The sequence below is a fragment of the Diceros bicornis genome, chromosome 5 (genome assembly GCF_020826845.1).
Source record: "Diceros bicornis minor isolate mBicDic1 chromosome 5, mDicBic1.mat.cur, whole genome shotgun sequence".
Taxonomy (NCBI): Eukaryota; Metazoa; Chordata; class Mammalia; order Perissodactyla; family Rhinocerotidae; genus Diceros; species Diceros bicornis.
Genome location: NC_080744.1, coordinates 68,225,673 through 68,243,941, shown reverse-complemented (window position 1 = coordinate 68,243,941; position 18,269 = coordinate 68,225,673). Strand labels below are relative to the sequence as shown.

At 40.3% G+C, this 18,269-nt stretch overlaps 1 protein-coding gene across 1 annotated transcript in view; it reads left to right on the top strand.

Annotated features, from left to right (window-relative positions):
- The window catches only part of PTPN9 (protein tyrosine phosphatase non-receptor type 9), a 75,092-nt gene that overhangs the window by 48,773 nt on the left and 8,050 nt on the right, over positions 1-18,269 (top strand). The window contains exons 7-9 of the mRNA XM_058542115.1: positions 512-840; positions 8,483-8,576; positions 15,450-15,516. Coding sequence (XP_058398098.1) covers positions 512-840; positions 8,483-8,576; positions 15,450-15,516 — 490 coding nt within the window. The remainder of the gene's footprint in view (positions 1-511; positions 841-8,482; positions 8,577-15,449; positions 15,517-18,269) is intronic.

The following is an 18,269-nucleotide window of genomic DNA, read 5'->3' as shown; positions in this document are numbered from 1 at the left end:
ATTTTTCCTGGGCTACCCTGCCTCTGGGTGGCTGGTCTTGTCTTCCTTTCATAGAAACCTATCTTTGAGAACATGTATACCTAACTGCGAGTAAAGCACAAGCTAACTGGCTTAGAATTGGTTGCCTTAGTATAGGGTTGACAAAAATAACCACTACCTATGCATTCTTAGTAGTCAAAAAGGCAAATACCCGCATGAGATGGTACTGGGAAGCCTTGTTAATAGTATAAAGCCTTTGTTCACTGTACCTTCCTTTCAGAAGGTATATAACAGGGCACCTAATTCCAGGAGTGAATTTGATACACATTCTGGGAAGTCACACCTTTGGGAAATTCATAGGACTTCAATCCCAGGCAGATGAAATATGGTCTGCCTCTTTTACAAGTATACCAAGTATTTCAAGCAAATATTGTGTTCTCCAAACCTAACATAAGCACATTTGTTCTTGATCTTCGCGATCTTAGTGTCTTTTACCCCCCGCATACTTACATGGTTCTTTCTGGCCTTCCAGATTCAGATATTAAAGACATCTGAGGTCACCCAGCACCTGCCCAGGGAGTGCCTTCCAGAAAACCTGGGTGGGTACGTCAAAATTGACCTCGCAACTTGGAATTTCCAGTTCCTACCCCAGATGAATGGCCACCCGGATCCCTTTGATGAGATCATCCTGTTCTCCCACCCTCCTGCCTTAGACTGGGACTCGGTGCATGTTCCAGGTCCCCAAGCCATGACCATCCAAGAGTTGATGGACTATGTTAGCACCAGGCAAAAGCGGGGGATATATGAGGAGTATGAAGACATCCGTCGTGAGAACCCTGTTGGCACTTTCCACTGTTCCATGTAAGTAGGAAAGGTTTGGGCCACCAATTGGTTACCAAGATGCTTCTGGCATGTGCTGGCATTAGCTCCTTCCACACCTCACTTCCTTAGCAGAGGCTTTTCCTTGTGTTAAGGAGCATCACTCTCACTTAGATGTTGGTTTCTCTCATCTGGAAAGAGGCATCTTCTGCTTTGGTGCTTGTTGCCAAGATCCTGTGCTCTAAAATTTCTCAAGGTCTTTGGTACCAACAGGGGAACCCTGTAATGGTAAATGTAAATGGACACATTTTTTGATATTTTCCTGAAATGCAAGTGGTTTTAGGAAGAAAAAAATGTAGGCTCTCTATTCGTGTCCTCAGGAACATATCTCTGGTCTTTTCATTTGGGCAGTTTCTCCCTAGAGCATTTGTAGTATAACATTACTTTCTGACAAGTGGTGCTGGTGCATTTAAAATAATGCACAGTCAGGAAGAGAGACGAGTTGCCTCTTAGGAATTTAGCCTCATGGGATTTTCCTTCTACCCAAATCCTACCACTAAACCACTTGGCTAGTTTATAACTGGTTCATAACTACTTGATAACTATTGTTGGCAATAGAACATAGATCATTTCTCTTACTGTTGCTCTCATTTATCTTACCATGTTTTCATTGGCTGTAGCAGAAATTTCTTTCTCTCCAAATTGAGCTCTGTCTGTTGAAAATTAGGGAAGCTGTCCCAGTGGGTCTCAGGCTCAAGTTCCAGCTTAGCCAAAAATCCCCTCTGTGACTTACACAAGTTATTTCCCTTCTCTGCACCTCAGTTCTCCTGTGTGTAATATGTGATGTTAGACTCTGATATCCACAGACTTTTGTAGCTTAAATGTTTTAGGAATCCATGATTCTGTGAGTACCTCTTCCCCCTTGTAATTCCTGTCCAGCTTCGTCAGTGTGCTCTAAAGAAGATGCAGGGAGAGAGCCTTTTAGCAAAAGGAAAGCAGAAAAATAACGAGTTACGAAACAGATGAGGAAAGTAAGAGAGAAGAGCAATTGAAGAACAAGTCAGTAAGCAGAGCAAGAATGCAAAGGAAAGTAAGAGAAGAAAAAGAGAAAGCAGAGCATTATCAAGTGGGGAGAGTACTGTTTTCTCCCACACAGCTGTTTCTTCTCTCCCAGCTCCAAGACGCCTATATGCATCCAATCTTTTTCCCTACCAGGTATTTTTTTCCCTTGTAGTTTTTTTTTTCCCCCAGTAATTTTATTGAGATCATAATGGTTTACAACACTGCATAATTTTCAGGTGTACATTGTACTTTATCAGTTTCTGGATAGACTTCATTGTGTTCACCCCCACTAGTCTAATTATTATCCGTCACTGTACATATGTGTCCCTGTACCCCTTTCACCCACCCCCCAACCTGCTTCCCTCTGGTAACCACTAATCTGTTCTCTTTATCCATGTATTTGTTATCTTTTACATATGAATGAAATCATGCAGTATTTGTCTTTCTCTCTCTGGCTTATTTTGCTTAACATCATACTTTTAAGGTAAGGTCCATCCATGTTGTTGCAAATGGGATGATTTTGTCGTTGTTTATGGCTGAGTAGTATTCCATTATATATAGATGTACCACATCTTCTTTATCCATTCATCCGTGGAAGTGCACTTGGGTTGCTTCCACGTCTCAGCTATTGTGAATAATGCTGCAATGAACATAGGGGTGCGAAAATCTCTTTGGATCGTTGATTTCAAGTTCTTTGGCTACATACCCGGTAATGGAATAGCTGGATCCTATGGTATTTCTGTTTTTAATTTTTTGAGAAATCTCCATACTGTTTTCCATAGTGGTTGCACTAGTTTGCATTCCCATCAGCAGTGCGTGACAGTTCCCTTTTCTTCACATCCTCTCCAACATTTGTTGTTGTTTGTCTTGGTAATTATAGCAATTCTGACTGGTGTAAGGTGACATCTCATTGTAGTTTTGATTTGCATTTCCCTGATGATTAGTGATGTTGAACATCTTTTTATGTTCCTGTTGGCCATCTGTATATCTTCTTTGGAAAAATGTCTGTTCATATCATCTGCCCACTTTTTGATTGGGTTGTTTGGTTTTTTGTTGTTGAGTTGTATGAGTTCTTCATATATTTTGGAGATCAACCCCTTGTCGGATAAATGATTTGCAAATATTTTCTCTCAGTTGGTGGGTTTCGTTTTGTTCATGGTTTCCTTTGCTTTGCAGAAGCTTTTTAGTCTGATGTAGTCCCCCCTGTAGTTTTAAACCAAGGAAGTATTATGGAGCAGGGAAGAGCGCTGGGCTGCTCCAAGACGATGCACACTTGTCCTGGGGATTCCTGACCTTGCTCTGGGTGCTTCTGCTGTGAGATCCTTGAGATATCATTTTTACCATCGTCTCCCTTCTGCGCATTAAAAAAGCAGGCTTGGCTTGTCCTCTTGGCATCCCCGAAACCAGCAATCATGTTATAATCAGAGAACACCTATGGAAGGACTTCCTAATCTTGCCTCTTTCTTGAATGAATGAGCCCCCCACTTTAGGAGCTGGAACCCAGAATCCTCATCAGCTCTAGGCCTCTGTCTTCCACCAATAATGTGTAATAATGAAGTAATGTGTAATGAGATCCCATTGTGGTTTTAATTTACATTTCCCTATTAGCAAATGATGTTAAACCTCTTTTTGTGTGCTTATTTGCCATCTGTATATCCTCTTCGAAGAAAAATATCTTTTCATGTTTTTTGCCCATTTTCTATTTGGATCTTTTTTAACTGTTAAGATTTGAGTGTTCTGGGGCCGACCCCGTGGCGTAGTGGTTAAGTGCTTGCACTCCACTGCTGGTGGCCTGGGTTCGGATCCTGGGTGCGCACCGATGCACCACTTGTCGGGCCATGCTGTGGCGGCGTCCCACATAAAGTGGAGGAAGTTGGGTATGGATGTTATCTCAGGGCCAGTCTTCCTCAGCCAAAAAAAAAAAAAAAAAGAAGAGAAGGGGCCGGCCCTGTGGCGTAGCGGTTAAGTGCGTGTGCTCCGCTGCTAGTGGCCCAGGTTCAGATCCTGGGTGCGCACCGATGCACCGCTTGTCAGGCCATGCTGTGGCGGCGTCCCACATAAAGTGGAGGAAGATTGGCACGGATGTTAGCTCATGGCCAGTCTTCCTCAGCAAAAAGAGGAGGATTGGCATAGATGTTAGCTCAGGGCTGATCTTCCTCACAAAACAACAACAACAACAACACACATTTAAAAAGAAAAAAAACATTTGAGAGTTCTTTATATATTCTAGATATTGATTCTTTCTTGGATGTGTGGTTTGGGAATATTTTCTTCCAATCTGTATCTTGTCTTTTTATCCTCTTAACAGGGTCTCTTGTGAAGCAAAAGTTTTTATTTTGATGAAGTCTCTTTAATCAGTTTTTTGTTTTATGGATCATGCTCTTGGCATCAAGTTTAAGACCACTTTGCCCAGCCCTAGATTCCAAAGATTTTCTCCTGTTTTTTTCTTTTTCTAAAATTTTTATACTTTTATGTTTTACATTTAAGACTGTGATCCATTTTGAATTAATTTTTGTATAAGGTGTAAGGTTTAGGTTGTTCATTTTTGTGTGTGTGTGCCTATGGCTGTCCAGTTGCTCCAGCACCATTTGTTGAAAAGAGTATCTTTCTTCCATTGAATTGTCCTTGGAACTTTGTAAAATATCAGCTGGGCTTATTTGTGTGGGAAGAGGGAATTTTTTTAAATATGGAAAAAGTACAGAGTATAGCATGACAAACAACTATGTTCCTATCATCAGAATTGATACAATTTTTAATATTTTGTTATTTGCTTCATCTTTTTTTATTATAATAAAAGAAAATTCATTGTAAAGTTGAAGTCTCTTCTAATCCTCACCATCAGTTCTCCTCACTCCACCGAAGCAGCTGTGCTAGTACTATCCATATGGTATGTTTCCTTCTAGGCCATTCTGTTTATGCTGTTAGATATACATTTGACCCATGAACAATATAGATTATTATTTTACATGGGTGGTCTTTGTAATTATTTTTTTGCTTTTAATCAATATATATGTAAATAATTTTTTCAAAACCAAATAATACCAAAGAAAAAAGCAGTGACAAGATAAATAGCAATCTTCTCCTTTACCCTCCATTCCTTTTTTTTTTTTTTTTGTGAGGAAGATCAGCCCTGAGCTAACATCCATGCCAATCCTCCTCTTTTTTACCGAGGAAGACCAGCCCTGAGCTAACATCTATTGCCAATCCTCCTCCTTTTTTTTCCCTTTTTCTCCTCAAGGCCCCAGTAGATAGTTGTATGTCGTAGTTGCACATCCTTCTAGTTGCTGTATGTGGGATGCTGCCTCAGCATGGCTGGACAAGCGGTGCGTCCGTGCGTGCCCAGGATCCGAACCCGGGCCGCCAGTAGCGAAGCGTGCTTACCCAACCACTAAGCCACGGGGCTGGCCCCTTTACCCTCTATTCCACTCCCCTAGTCATCCATTTTCATCTCTTGTAGCTCTTTCTTCTGGTATTTCTTCCATAATTCTAAATAAAATGCGTATAATACTTGTTACTGATTTTTATGGTAGGTAAGCATTTAGCTCTTACACTCTGTCTCTAGTCCCCTTTGACTGTTTTTCCAACATAGTTATGTCACAATTTTTTATTAAATCAGTATTCACTGTTTACCTTTTTGTGACTGTAAATTTTTTTACTGAAGCTAAGTGGCTTCTATGAAATGATCGTATATATTAAGTCTTATCAGTTCCATTTTTTGTTTCTTATGGAGTTAATTATCTTTTTTTTTTTTTTTTTTTGGTGAGGAAGACTGGCCCTGAGCTAACATCTGTTGCCAATGTTTCTCTTTTTGCTGAGGGAGATTGGCCTTGAGCTAACATCTGTGCCCCTCTTCCTCTATTTTGTATATGGGACGCTGCCACAGCATGGCTTGATAAGCAGTGCGTCAGTCCGCACTGGGATCCGAACCTGTGAACCCTGGGCCACCAAAGCGGAGCGTGTGAACTTAACCACTACACCACCAGACCGGCCCCTCTAATTTTTTTCGTTTGCTTTAGTTTTCTATGTACCTATCCTTATTATTTTCCTAGGCTTAATCAGATTTATTTTACACCATCATTATTTTCTAAGTGGTCAAATATATCAGGTAATCAATTGATTTCATTTTTTTTCCTGGAGATCTCACTTCCAGAACATTTTGTTTTTTTGCTCCAATCTAAACTGTGGTTGGTTGTTATCTAGACTTGCTCCTCAGCTTTCCTCCTGCACTTTCCCCGCCCCATTTTCCTATATTGGCTCCTCTTTCCTGGGTTCTAGATCTTCTTCTTTTTTTACTTATATACCATTTTGCTAGAGCATAGAATTCTAGGTTGGAAATAATTTTACCTTAGAATTTTTAAAGTACTGCCATTCTAATTACTAATGCTGCTAAATAGTTGATGTTGTTCTTATTGCTTCTCAAGTCTTTATAAATTATCTTTTTTTTCTTCTTTGGACAGTTTTATATAATCTCTTTATCTTTCCATTTAAAAATTTCACAATGATCTGCCTTGGTGTGGGTCCTTTTTTCCATTCATTTTATTGGGTGCTGGATAGGTTCTTTTACTTTGAAGGCTTGTGTTCTTTAGTTCTAGGACTCGTTTTTACATTTTTTTTTTTTTCATTCTTTCTTTCTTTGTATTATGTCAGTTCTCTCTCTCTGAAATATTCCTATCAGTCTGGTTGGAGCTCCTAGATCAGGGATTGACAGACTTTTTCTTAAAGGGCAAGATAGTAAATATTTTAGGCTTGTGGGCCTTTACAATCTTTGTTACAAGTACTCAACTCTGCCATTGTAGTGTGAAAGCAGCCATATATGGTAGTAAACTGATGGGCTTGACTATGCTCCTGTAAAACTTTTATTTACAAAAACAGGTAGCCAGGCTGTAGTGTGCTGACCTGTCCTAGAACGATTCTCTTATTTTCTTTAATTTTCTCATTTTTCATCACTTTAACTTTTTGTTTTATATTCTGGGAAATTTCCTTAACTTTCTCTTTCATCTCTTCCATTAAAATTCTTATTTTGGATTTTTTTTTTTTTTTTCTGAGGATGATTCGCTCTGAGCTAACATCCGTTGCCAAACTTCCTCTTTTTTTTGCTTGAGGAAGATTAGCCCTGAGCTAACATCCGTGCTAGTCCTCCTCTATTTTGTATGTGGGTTGCCACCTCAGCATAGCTTGACGAGTGGTGTAGGTCTGCACCCGGATCCGAACCTGTGAACCCAGGCCACCAAAGCAGAACACACAGAACTTTAACCATTCGGCAACTGGGCCGGCCCTTGGACGTCATTTTTCATTTCTAAGAGCTTTTCTTCTCTCCTTTTTCATAGCATCCTATTCTTTTTTTTTGCTGGGAAAGATTGGCCCTAAGCTAACATCTGTTGCCAATCTGCCTCTCTTTTTTTTCTTCCCTAAAGCCCCAGTACATAGTTGTATATTCTAGTTGTTAGTCCTTTTGGTTCTTCTGTGTGAGCTGTCGCCACAGCATGGCTACTGACAGACGAGGGGAGTGTGGTTCCGTGCCCAGGCTGGGGAAGTGGAGTGTGCCAAACGTTAACCACTAAGCCATCAGGGCTGGCTCCGTAGCATCCTGTTGTTTCATGTATACAGTATCTTTTTTATCTCTGAGGATATTAATTATAGCCTTTTAAAACTCATTTTCTCTTATTGACTCTTTTTTGTGCTTTTTTTCCCCTTGTGTATTTGAATTGGTCTCTTTTGTGTTAGGGACTTTCCTTAATTATCTGGAGATCCCTAGCTGTTCACACTTAGTTGTGGGGTCTTTAAAACCTGCTTGGAAGTGCTCTTTGCATGGGTGAACTTCAAATTAAAAAGATCAGCTAACTTGTTGGTGTACTCCAAATGACAGAATTGTTTTATATAGGGCTATTCACTTTCTCCAGAGAGGAATTCTCCACTCTTTTGCCTGGTAGAGTCCAAACTTGGCTATGAGTGTAGGACAGGATAGGACAGGGAGAAGGGGACAGGGGATTCTCACTATCTATCATTCAGATTTTTATTTGTTCCTCTGTTTTTAGCCCTGTGCCTCACCTTGCCTTCCAAGATGTGGGAGTTCTGAGGGTGAGGGTGAGTCATTGTGTCTCTCTGTAGGTACCTCTGTGGGTCCTAGTTTTCTGCACTTGGCCAAGTCAGCCAAAATCCTTCCATCTGTTTTCTCTCTGCCATAATGGGTTGAAATCTTTTAGATGATGTCTCTGCTGTCGCTTTTTGGGTTTGTATTGATTAGTTTATTGTCATTTTAGAGAGGCTACTGGATGGAGTAGAGTCAAACGTGTTGTCAACCTACCATGTTAAACTGGAACTTGAGATTTATTTTGAACGTCTTTTGAGAAATTAGTAGAAAATTTTATTTGCAGTTAGATTTTTTGGCACTGTACCATTTTTCTCTTTTGAATGGAAATATCTTCATTTCCATAGTTATACATACTTATCACTAAAAATGTTAAACAATATGGAATTATATAGAGTAGACAATGAAAAGCTCCTATGCCTCCACCTCCAAGAGTAATTGACACCCAGCTTTGCGCTGCTAGACTTTGTACATACACATACACATTGCCCCCACTTTTTCTTTATTTTAGCTTATCTGTTTCATTTCCTATAGGTCTCCAGGAAACCTAGAGAAGAATCGCTATGGAGATGTACCCTGCCTGGACCAAACTAGAGTGAAGCTGACAAAACGAAGTGGCCACACTCAGGTAGAAGGATAAATGCCATCTTTTCAGGAGCACTGAGGGAAATTTAAGCCTCTTCCAAAGTGAAGCTTACTGGTACTGTACTAGAAAGAACGTGGACTCTAAGCCAGAGAGATAAGGTTTGAGTTTTAATTTTGCTTTGTACTAGTCTGTGACCATAGGTGAGGCTCTCTATGCCCATCTCACAGTACTAAGTGGAAATTAAATGAAATACTTTATGTAAATGCTGATACCATAAGGCTGATGGTATATTGTAGGTGCTCGATAAATGTTCAATTATTTCTCCTTTTAGTCCTTAGTTGTAAAATCATATTCATATTGTCCACCACATTGGTGAGTGTATATGCATCAGTACAAGGCAACTGATTTAAGTGACCTCTGAATTTTCCATCTACAAGATCTGAAAAAAATGCTGGACAACTAGTATATACGTAAATAAGGATAGAGATGAAATGGTCAAATGACTATATTATTTAATGTATTAATTTGGTCATATCTGTACACATTAAAAATCACGAATATAATATATTTGTGTAGATATTTAGTGAAAATGTTATTCAGACTCTTCACATATACCTTTAACATCTGTGTCTTTGTCCTATTTGCGCTACTTTTTTGAGTCCACCTAACAGTTTTCCAGAGTACATCATTTTTATTTCCTTTTAAGTACGTGGTATTATCACTGGAAAGTTTATCCTAAACCAGAAAAATCTATTAGCATAACATTAGCACAGTTTTTTCTTTTCATTCATCATGTGCCTCATGCATTCTCTGTAGCATGATCATTCACTTATTCCTTTTTTTTTTTTTTTTTTGTGAGGAAGATCAGCCCTGAGCTAACATCCATGCTAATCCTCCTCTTTTTGCTGAGGAAGACCGGCTCTGAGCTAACATCTGTTGCCAATCCTCCTCCTTTTTTTTTCCCCAAAGCCCCAGTAGATAGTTGTATGTCATAGTTGCACAGCCTTCTAGTTGCTGTATGTGGGACGCGGCCTCAGCATGGCCGGAGAAGTGGTGCGTCGGTGCGCGCCTGGGATCCGAACCTGGGCCACCAGTAGCAGATTGTGCGTACTTGGGCGCGCTTAACTGCTAAGCCACGGGGCCGGCCCATATTCCTTTTTAAAGTCTTCTTTAATATAACTTGTTTACGGCAACATCCAACACTTAGAATTTTGAGGTCAATGACTAAATAGGTGTTATATTTCTTCTTTTTCCTTCTGATATAACAGTTCTCTCTGGTGACCTCTATATGCATCAAAAAAACAGCATTGATTGAGGTTGCTGTTCAAAGTAAAGGAATGTAAATAGTGCCCCTTTAACATGACACACGTTATAGGGACTTGTTATATCTCCCCTCTTTTTACAGGAGATAATATTTGAGAAGATCATTGCCTTGTATTTGGGCATATATGTTACATGGGTCAGGACCCTAGGATCATGATTTTAATCTCTTTTGACCCTGCTGTTTCAAGCAAATAAACTGAATTCATAACCCTGTCTAGGATCCTTACAGAGGGTTTTCCTGCAGGAGCATTAGCTAAGAGTGTCTGACTGAAGGCAAATTCATCAGTATTATTTAGATCATCATAGTGTATGCTCTGAAGGAGTGAAGTATAATAGTTGAGTTGGGGCTCTGGAGTCAGAGATATCTGTATTTATCTGTCTTGTTGACTGCTCTGTCTCCAGTACCTCTAACAGTGCCTGGCACTTATCAGACATTCAGTAAATTATTTCTGAATGAATGAGTGAATCCCAGTGTACTAGGAGACTATTCTAGTCATCCTATAATTAATCTGAAGATCATCACTTCAGTTATAATCCCTCTCATTACTGCAAACTTAGCAGAGGCTTAATATCCACAGTAAATGGAGGATTCAGGTTTATTAGTGAATTGTTCACCAGATTTGCTCCTGGAATTATAAAGCTATTAGTCACAGTTTCTGTTGAACATGGCCCATAACATAGCATGCTTGGTTTGGTTCTCCCTGCTATTTCAGTTTGCCCTCAAGTCTATACTTTATCTCTGAGGTGATTTTCAGTTTTCATTTCTGATGGTTTTTCTGAAATTGCTGAATTCCCAGTGCTCTCAGAGACAAGAATGCTGAAAGCTGATATCCTTAGTTATAAAGAAAAAGTAAATCTCCTTTAAAGATGTGACATTTCTTTTCAAAGCATGAAGGTAGCTCCAAGACTAACAGCTTATACATTAGTTATATAATAGCGTTGATTGGCATGTACCAGGTAAATCCTTTGTACTTTTCTATGCTTTCTAGTGTGGGTCCTACGGGGTATACCACTTGAATATGCCAGCTGGGCGCAGGATGTGCTTTAGCTGATTATGGGTGGGCCCTGGATTGAGAAGCCTGCTTGGGAGTGAGTGAGGCTTTTAGCTTGCTGGGTCTCCTGCAGATGGTCCTTTAGCTCAGTGAAGGTGTGTAGGTCAGGGTAGAACACTAGTAGTATGATGTCAATACCAGCTGCTGTGAGAGGAGAGAAGAACAAGAAACTCTTGACTTAATAATTAGTGGGAACAACAAAAAACAAACAACCTGATCAAAAAATGGGCAGAGGATCTTTTTGTGTGTGTGTGTGTGTGTGTGTGTGTGTGTGGGAGATCAGTCCTGAGCTAACATCCGATGCTGATCCTCCTCTTTTTTGCTGAGGAACGTTGGCCCTGAGCTAACATCTGTGGGCAGAGGTTTTTCCAAAGGAGATATACAGATGGCCAACAAGCACATGAAAATATGTTTAGCATCACTAATTACTAGGGAAATGCAAATCAAAACTACAGTGAGGGGCTGGTGCGGTGGCATAGTGGTTAAGTTTGCACCCTCCGCTTCAGTGGCGTGGGGTCCACAGGTTTGGATCCTGGGCGCAGACCTATGCACCGCTCTTCAAGCCATGCTGTGGCAGGCATCCCACATATAAAATAGAGGAAGATTGGCACAGATGTTAGCTCAGGGCCAATCTTCCTCAAGCAAAAAGAGAAAGATTGGCAAAACAGATGTTAGCTCAGGGCTAATCTTCCTCACCAAAAGAAAAAAAAAACCTACAATGAGATAGCACCTCATGCCCATCAGAATGGCTTTTATTAAGAAGACATGAAATAACAAGTGTTGGAGAGGGTGTGGAGAAAAGGGAACCCTTGTACAGTGCTGGTGGGAATGTAAACTGGTGTAGCCACTATGGAAAACAGTATGGAGAGTCCTCAAAAAATTAAAAATAGAGGGGCCAGCCCGGTGGCATAGTGGTTAAGTTCGCGCGCTGCACTTTGGTGGCCCGGGGTTCGCAGGTTTGGATCCCTGGTGTGGACTGACACACTGCTTGTCAAGCCATACTGTGGCAGCAGCCCATATAAAACAGAGGAAGATGGGCATGGATGTTAGCCCAGGGCCAATCTTCCTTGGCAAAAAGAGGAGGCTTGGCAACGGATGTTAGCTCAGGGCTAAGCTGCCTTGCAAAAAAAAAAAAAAATTAAAAATAGAACTATCATGTGATCCAACTGTTCCACTTCTGGGTATTTATCCAAAGAACAATAAAATACTAATTCAAAAACATATATGCACCCCAGTGTTCATTGCAGCGTTATTCACAGTAGCCAAGACTTGGAAGCAACCTAAGTGCCCATCAATGGATGAGTGGATAAAGAAGATGTGGTGTATATATATATACACACACACACATTGGAATACTACTCAGCCATAAAAAAGATGAAATCTTGCTATTTGTGACAACATGGATGGACCTTGAGGCTCTTTATGCTAAGCAAAATAAGCCAGATGGAGAAGGACAATTACCATATGACTTCACTCATATGTGGAAGATAAACAAACACACAGATACAGAGAACCAATTGGTGGTTACCAGAGGGGAAGTGGGGAGAGAGGAAGGCAAAAGGGGTAAAGGGGCACATGTGTACGGTGATGGATAAAAAGTAGACTTTTGCTGTGAACACAATGCAGTCTATACAGAAGTCAAAATAGAATGATGCACACTTGAAATTTATATAATGTTATAAACCAGTGTGACCTCAATTAAAAAAATTAAATAAAATTAAGAGTTTATAAGTCTTAGGATATTTCTTGATACATATAAGAAAACATTATTTCTGGAGAAATAGCAGTATTTTTTCATTTTATTTTATTTTTTTTAAACTTTATTTATTTATTTTTCCCCCAAAGCCCCAGTAGATAGTTGTGTGTCACAGCTGCACATCCTTCTAGTTGCTGTATGTGGGACACAGCCTCAGCATGGCCAGAGAAGCGGTGCATCGGTGTGCGCCTGGGATCCGAACCCCGGGCCGCCAGTAGCGGAGCGCGCGCACTTACCGGCTAAGCCAGGGGGCCGGCCCTATTTTTTCATTTTAAATAAAGACATTTGATTCTAAACAAACAAAACAACCGAAAAGAAATAATTGGTGGGAGGATAAGCTGGTAAACTGACTGGCTAATGGACACATATCCAAGTAACATGGGTTTTATCATGAGTTGGAGATGCTTTCTGAGGGTGGCTGTGGAGTACAGACAGTTCAGACTGTGCTCCAAGTGATGGGACCCAGTGGGGAAGGGGTGATGGATTGGGGAGTCACTCTGACCTCTCTAGGGTGGAATGGAGTATGGGTTTTCGCTAGTTTGCTATTGGAACTTTTTTTCTCCTATAACCCTCCACGCCATCCACTATCCATCCGAGCTGCTAGGTGTTCTCAACTAGTTATGCTAGGACTTGAAACTGTAGCTGCATCTGTGTTTCTTTTTTATGAACTTGGATTAAAAGATGTTGGCAGAGATCTTGTGAGGAGGTATAATAAAAATAAGAAAAAGTTAAATCCTATTTAATTTCTCTGATGGCTAATGATGTTGAAGTAAGTAAGACTGAGGACATTGGGAGATGGGGAAAGGCCCCCAGAAGAGAGTGAGTTAGGAGCTGTTCATTGAGACTCCTCCAAATTTGGCTGTTGCTTTGTGTTAATTCACATAGTAATGGAGCCTGGGTGTTTGGCCCATGCTGTTGATGGTTCTAGATAGGAGGTATAGCTTTCTTCCTTCTACAGTCACACTTTGCCTTTTGTGTGTGGCAGCATGGAATAGATGTTCCTGCTCAGGTAGCTTGGCTTGCTTCCCTTTTGGTTCTGAGCTGAAGTGCTGCAAGTCCTAATGGACTCCGTTTTTGTAAATAACAGCTTTATTGAGATATAATTTACATACCATACAATTCACCCATTTACAGTGTACAAATCACTGGTTTTTAATATATTCTCATAGTTGTGCAACCATCACCACAATCAACTTTAGAACATTTTTATCACCTGAAAAAGAAACTCCATACCTCTGGCTGTCACTCTGCATTTCCCCCCATGTCATCTACTTTCTGTCTCTCTAGATTTGCCTATTATGGACGTTTCATATAAATGGAGTCATACAATATGTGGCCTTTTGTGTCTGGCTTCTTTCATTTAGCCTGTTTTCAAGGCTCATCCATGTTGTAGCATGTATCACTACTTCACTCCTTTTCATTGCTAAATAATATTCTATTGTGTGGATATACCACATTTTATTTAACCATTCATCAGTTGAATAATATTTGAGTTGTTTCCATTTTTTGGCTTTTATGAATAATGCTCCTATAAATATTTGTGTATAAGTTTTTCTATGGATATATATTTTCATTTTCTTCAAGAGTGGAATTGGTGGATCATATGGTAACTGGTAAATAAGGTTGTGTTTAACCTTTTGAGGAACTGCCAGACTGTTTTTAAAGTGACTGCACCATTTTACATTACCAGTGGCAGTGTATGAAGGTTTCAGCTTTTCCACATCTTTGCCAGCATTTGTTATTATCTGTCTTTTACCTATAGCCATCCTAGTGAGTGTGAAGTGGTATCTCATTGTGGTTTTGATTTGCATTTCCCTGATGGCTAATAATGTTGAACATCTTTTCATGTGCTTGTTGGCCACTTTTTGTATATCTTGTTTGGAGAAATGGCTATTCTGATCCTTTACCCATTTCAAAATTGGGTTGTCTTTTTACTTACTTGGTTGTGAGAGTTCTAATACAGTCTAGCTACAAGTCTCTTATTAAATATGTGCATTCTGTGGGTTGTTTTTTCATTTTCTTGATTGTGTCTTTGAAGAACAAAAGTTTTCAATTTTTTTTTTTTTTTTTTGTGAGGGAGATCAGCCCTGAGCTAACATCCGTGCTAATCCGCCTCTTTTTTTTTTTTTTTTGCTGAGGAAGACCGGCTCTGAGCTAACATCTATTGCCAATCCTCCTCCTTTTTTTTCCCCCCCAAAGCCCCAGTAGATAGTTGTATGTCATAGTTGCACATCCTTCTAGTTGCTGTATGTGGGATGCGGCCTCAGCATGGCCGGAGAAGCGGTGCATCGGTGCACGCCCGGGACCCGAACCCGGGCCGCCAGTAGTGGAGTGTGCACACTTAACCGCTAAGCCACCGGGCCAGCCCTAAAAGTTTTCAGTTTTAATGCAGTTTAATTTATCTGTTTTTTCCTTTTGGTGCTGTGCTTTTGGTGTCACATCTAAGAAGGCTTTGCCTAACCCAAGGTCACAAAGATTTAATCCTATATTTTCTTCTAAGAGTTTTATAGTTTTAGGTCTTACATTAGGTCTGTGATCCATTTTGAGTTCGTTTTTGTGTACGGTGTGAGGAATGGGTCAGCTTGATTTTTCTGCATGTGAATATTTAATTGTTCCAGCAACATTTGTGGAATTGTAGTTTTGAATGGGCCCTTTCACTGTTCATTTTCTGCCTGACAAGAAGAGAATATCCACACCTTGGGTTTTATTTACCCAGTACATCATTTTTCCCACCCAAATGGTGTATTCCACGCAGCTGCAATGATATTTCTTTTTTATCATTAGACAGATTACATCAATGCCAGTTTCATGGATGGCTACAAGCAGAAGAATGCTTATATTGGTACACAAGGTAAGTTAGCCTGCCTCCTCACAAGTTAGTTTTGTGTCATTTACCTGTGATTCCTTGCACCAGAGGATAGCATAATTTTTAAAGGAAATAGTAACTTGAGGTGATGTTGTGGCCACTAGGTCCTGGCCTTTCATAAAGATTTCAAGAGATTGGGGGTTATTGAGGAAGACAGATGAGAAGTGTAGAGTTTCTGTACTAGGTGTACCTGGAACCTCGTTGCATAGAGATAAACTGGAGATTTGAACACACAACACTACTACAAGGTTTTGGACTGTGTCTTAGTGGTGCCAACCCAAGGGAATTGGACATCAGAACTCACTGGCCAGTGAGGAGCTCTTTATGTCCAGTAGGAGGCCAAGAATGGCAGTAGGACTTTCCAGAGATTGAGTCCAATCTATGAATGGGTATTGCTGTTAAGAGGCTTTTGCTGGTCTCTGTACCATCACAGAGCACACCAACAGTCTTTTGATAGGGATGGTCTGTGCTAGGTCTGACAGTGAAGTACTGGGCCCTAAGTAGATTTCAGATGGAGTTTCTGTAAATGCTCCTGTGGGCACCAGTATTTCTTCTGACCTGGCCTCTGCTATCTCAAGGAGAATACTAGGTTGCCTTCAAAGAGGGTGCGCAGAAATCACAACGTAGGAGGATATAACAGGCCACCATATGGACTTAAGGCCCTTTGACCACTGCAGAGCGTGGTCAGCAAGAGATCTGGTGGATACCTCCTTAACCAGATGATCAAACTTAGTATCACCACTAATGGACCAAACAGATATTATATTCTTCCTTTTGAATACAGTGAGAACTGTATAACACAGCTTATGTTGTATGTTATCAGTTTTAAGTCTGAATCTAATCATGAGACACAAACCAAACAAATCCAGATTTTGAGACATACTATAAGAAAACTGGCTTAGACTCTTCAAAGTTAACGCCATGAAAAACAAAAAAAGGCAGGGGACTTTCTAGATTAAAGGAGACTAAAGAGACATGATAACCAAAGGCAATGTGTGATCCATGATTGGAACCTCAATTTGGAGGAAAAAACTGTTAAGGACAAACTATTGGGACAATTGGAGACTATTAGATACTGTTATTGTATCAGTGTTTAATTGCTTCAGTGTGATAAGAGTACTATTCTATAGGAGAAGGTCTTTATTCTTCTGAACATGTGTTCAAGTCACATATATGTCATAATGTCCGAAACTTACTTTTAAGTAGTTCAGTAAAAAAGAAAATGTGTGTATGTATATATAGAGAAGCAGATGTTACAAAACGATACCTTTTGAGCTAAAGAATGTATGAGTACATTGTACTATTCTTTGAATTTTTTGTAGGTTTCAAATTTTTCAAAATAAAAGTTGAGGGAGAAGAAAAGGGCCTTTGGATTCTTGGTACATTGTTAATTGGTCTGGTGGTCACAGGTTTATTTTCTTCCCCTAGGGGGGACCACTCCCTTCAAAAGGAGTCCTTTTAAGACCCTGAGAAGAAATAAGAGAACTATCAGGAAAGATTTTTGTTACGTATAGGATATGATGTGATTTGCCTGAGAGTAGGGGCTTTCTTGAGGGGGATGGCCTTGGCATGGATGGGCTTACGGAGGGTAAGGAGTGGCTATAGACGGCCTCAGAATGCTCCTTTCTCTAGGTTTAGAAGGCAAAGGCACTGCTTAGAGTTGCTAATTATGCAGGGATTGGATCCTTTAGGCTGGCTCTGAAGGCCCTATTTCAAACTCCTCCAGGAATATGAGAGAGATTTCTTGAGTTAAGGACTGATCACCTTGAGAAGGTGTCAGCGGTCTGTTAGGACTGGAAGATGGGGTCCTATGGTGTTGAGAAGGCTGGTTCGTCTGGCTAACCTTCTTGGCTATATATTCAGTATTCTGATTCTTATTCATAATAATATCTCTACTACTAATATCTGTCATCTGAGAGTATCTATTATATATCAGGTATATAATCTCCATCTAATTATTATAGAGACTCTGCAAGGAAGGTGTATTAATCCATGACCAAAGTGAAGCCCAAAGAGGTTAGGTGACCTTGGGTCACACAGCTAGTAAATAGCAGAGCCAGGATTTGAAAACATGTCTGCTTGATTCAAAAGTCCTTGCAAGCCAAGTCAGCAGATTGTTTCACCCATGTCAGCATAAACCGCTGACTTTATTTCTTCAGAGAAGTCCACTTGATAAAGAGTCTAATCTGAGCCAGCTGTGATGGCCTAGTGGTTAACGTTTGGCACTCTCACCGCTTTGGCAGCCTGGGTTCGTTTTCCAGTTGCAGAACCATACCACCTGTCTGCCATGCTGTGGCTGTGGCTCATATAGAAGAACTAGAAGGACTTAAAACTAGATATATATAACCATGCACTGGGGCTTTGGGAAGGGGGAAAAAAAAGGGAAGATTGGCAATAGATGTTAGGTCAAGGCGAATCTTTCCCTGCCAAAAAAAAAAAAGAGTCTAATCTGGGAAGTGCAGCTTTCCCTTCTAAATCTCTCTCTTAGGCCTTTGAGGAAATTATGACCCTCCTCTGCCTAGCCTGAGTTTGAGTGGTATCTGGGTTATCAGGTGCTCTGATTGGCAACATCAGTTTTGCCAGTGATTTAAATGTGGAAAATTAAGTATATAAGAGTGGCTGTGGTACAGGCTAGTGGGATGTAGACAAAGCTAGGAGTCAGAGATGGGGAAAGAGTGTTCTTATTATCTTCTTGACATGCATACTTCGGTAATACACGTCCATTGTAGAAAATTTAG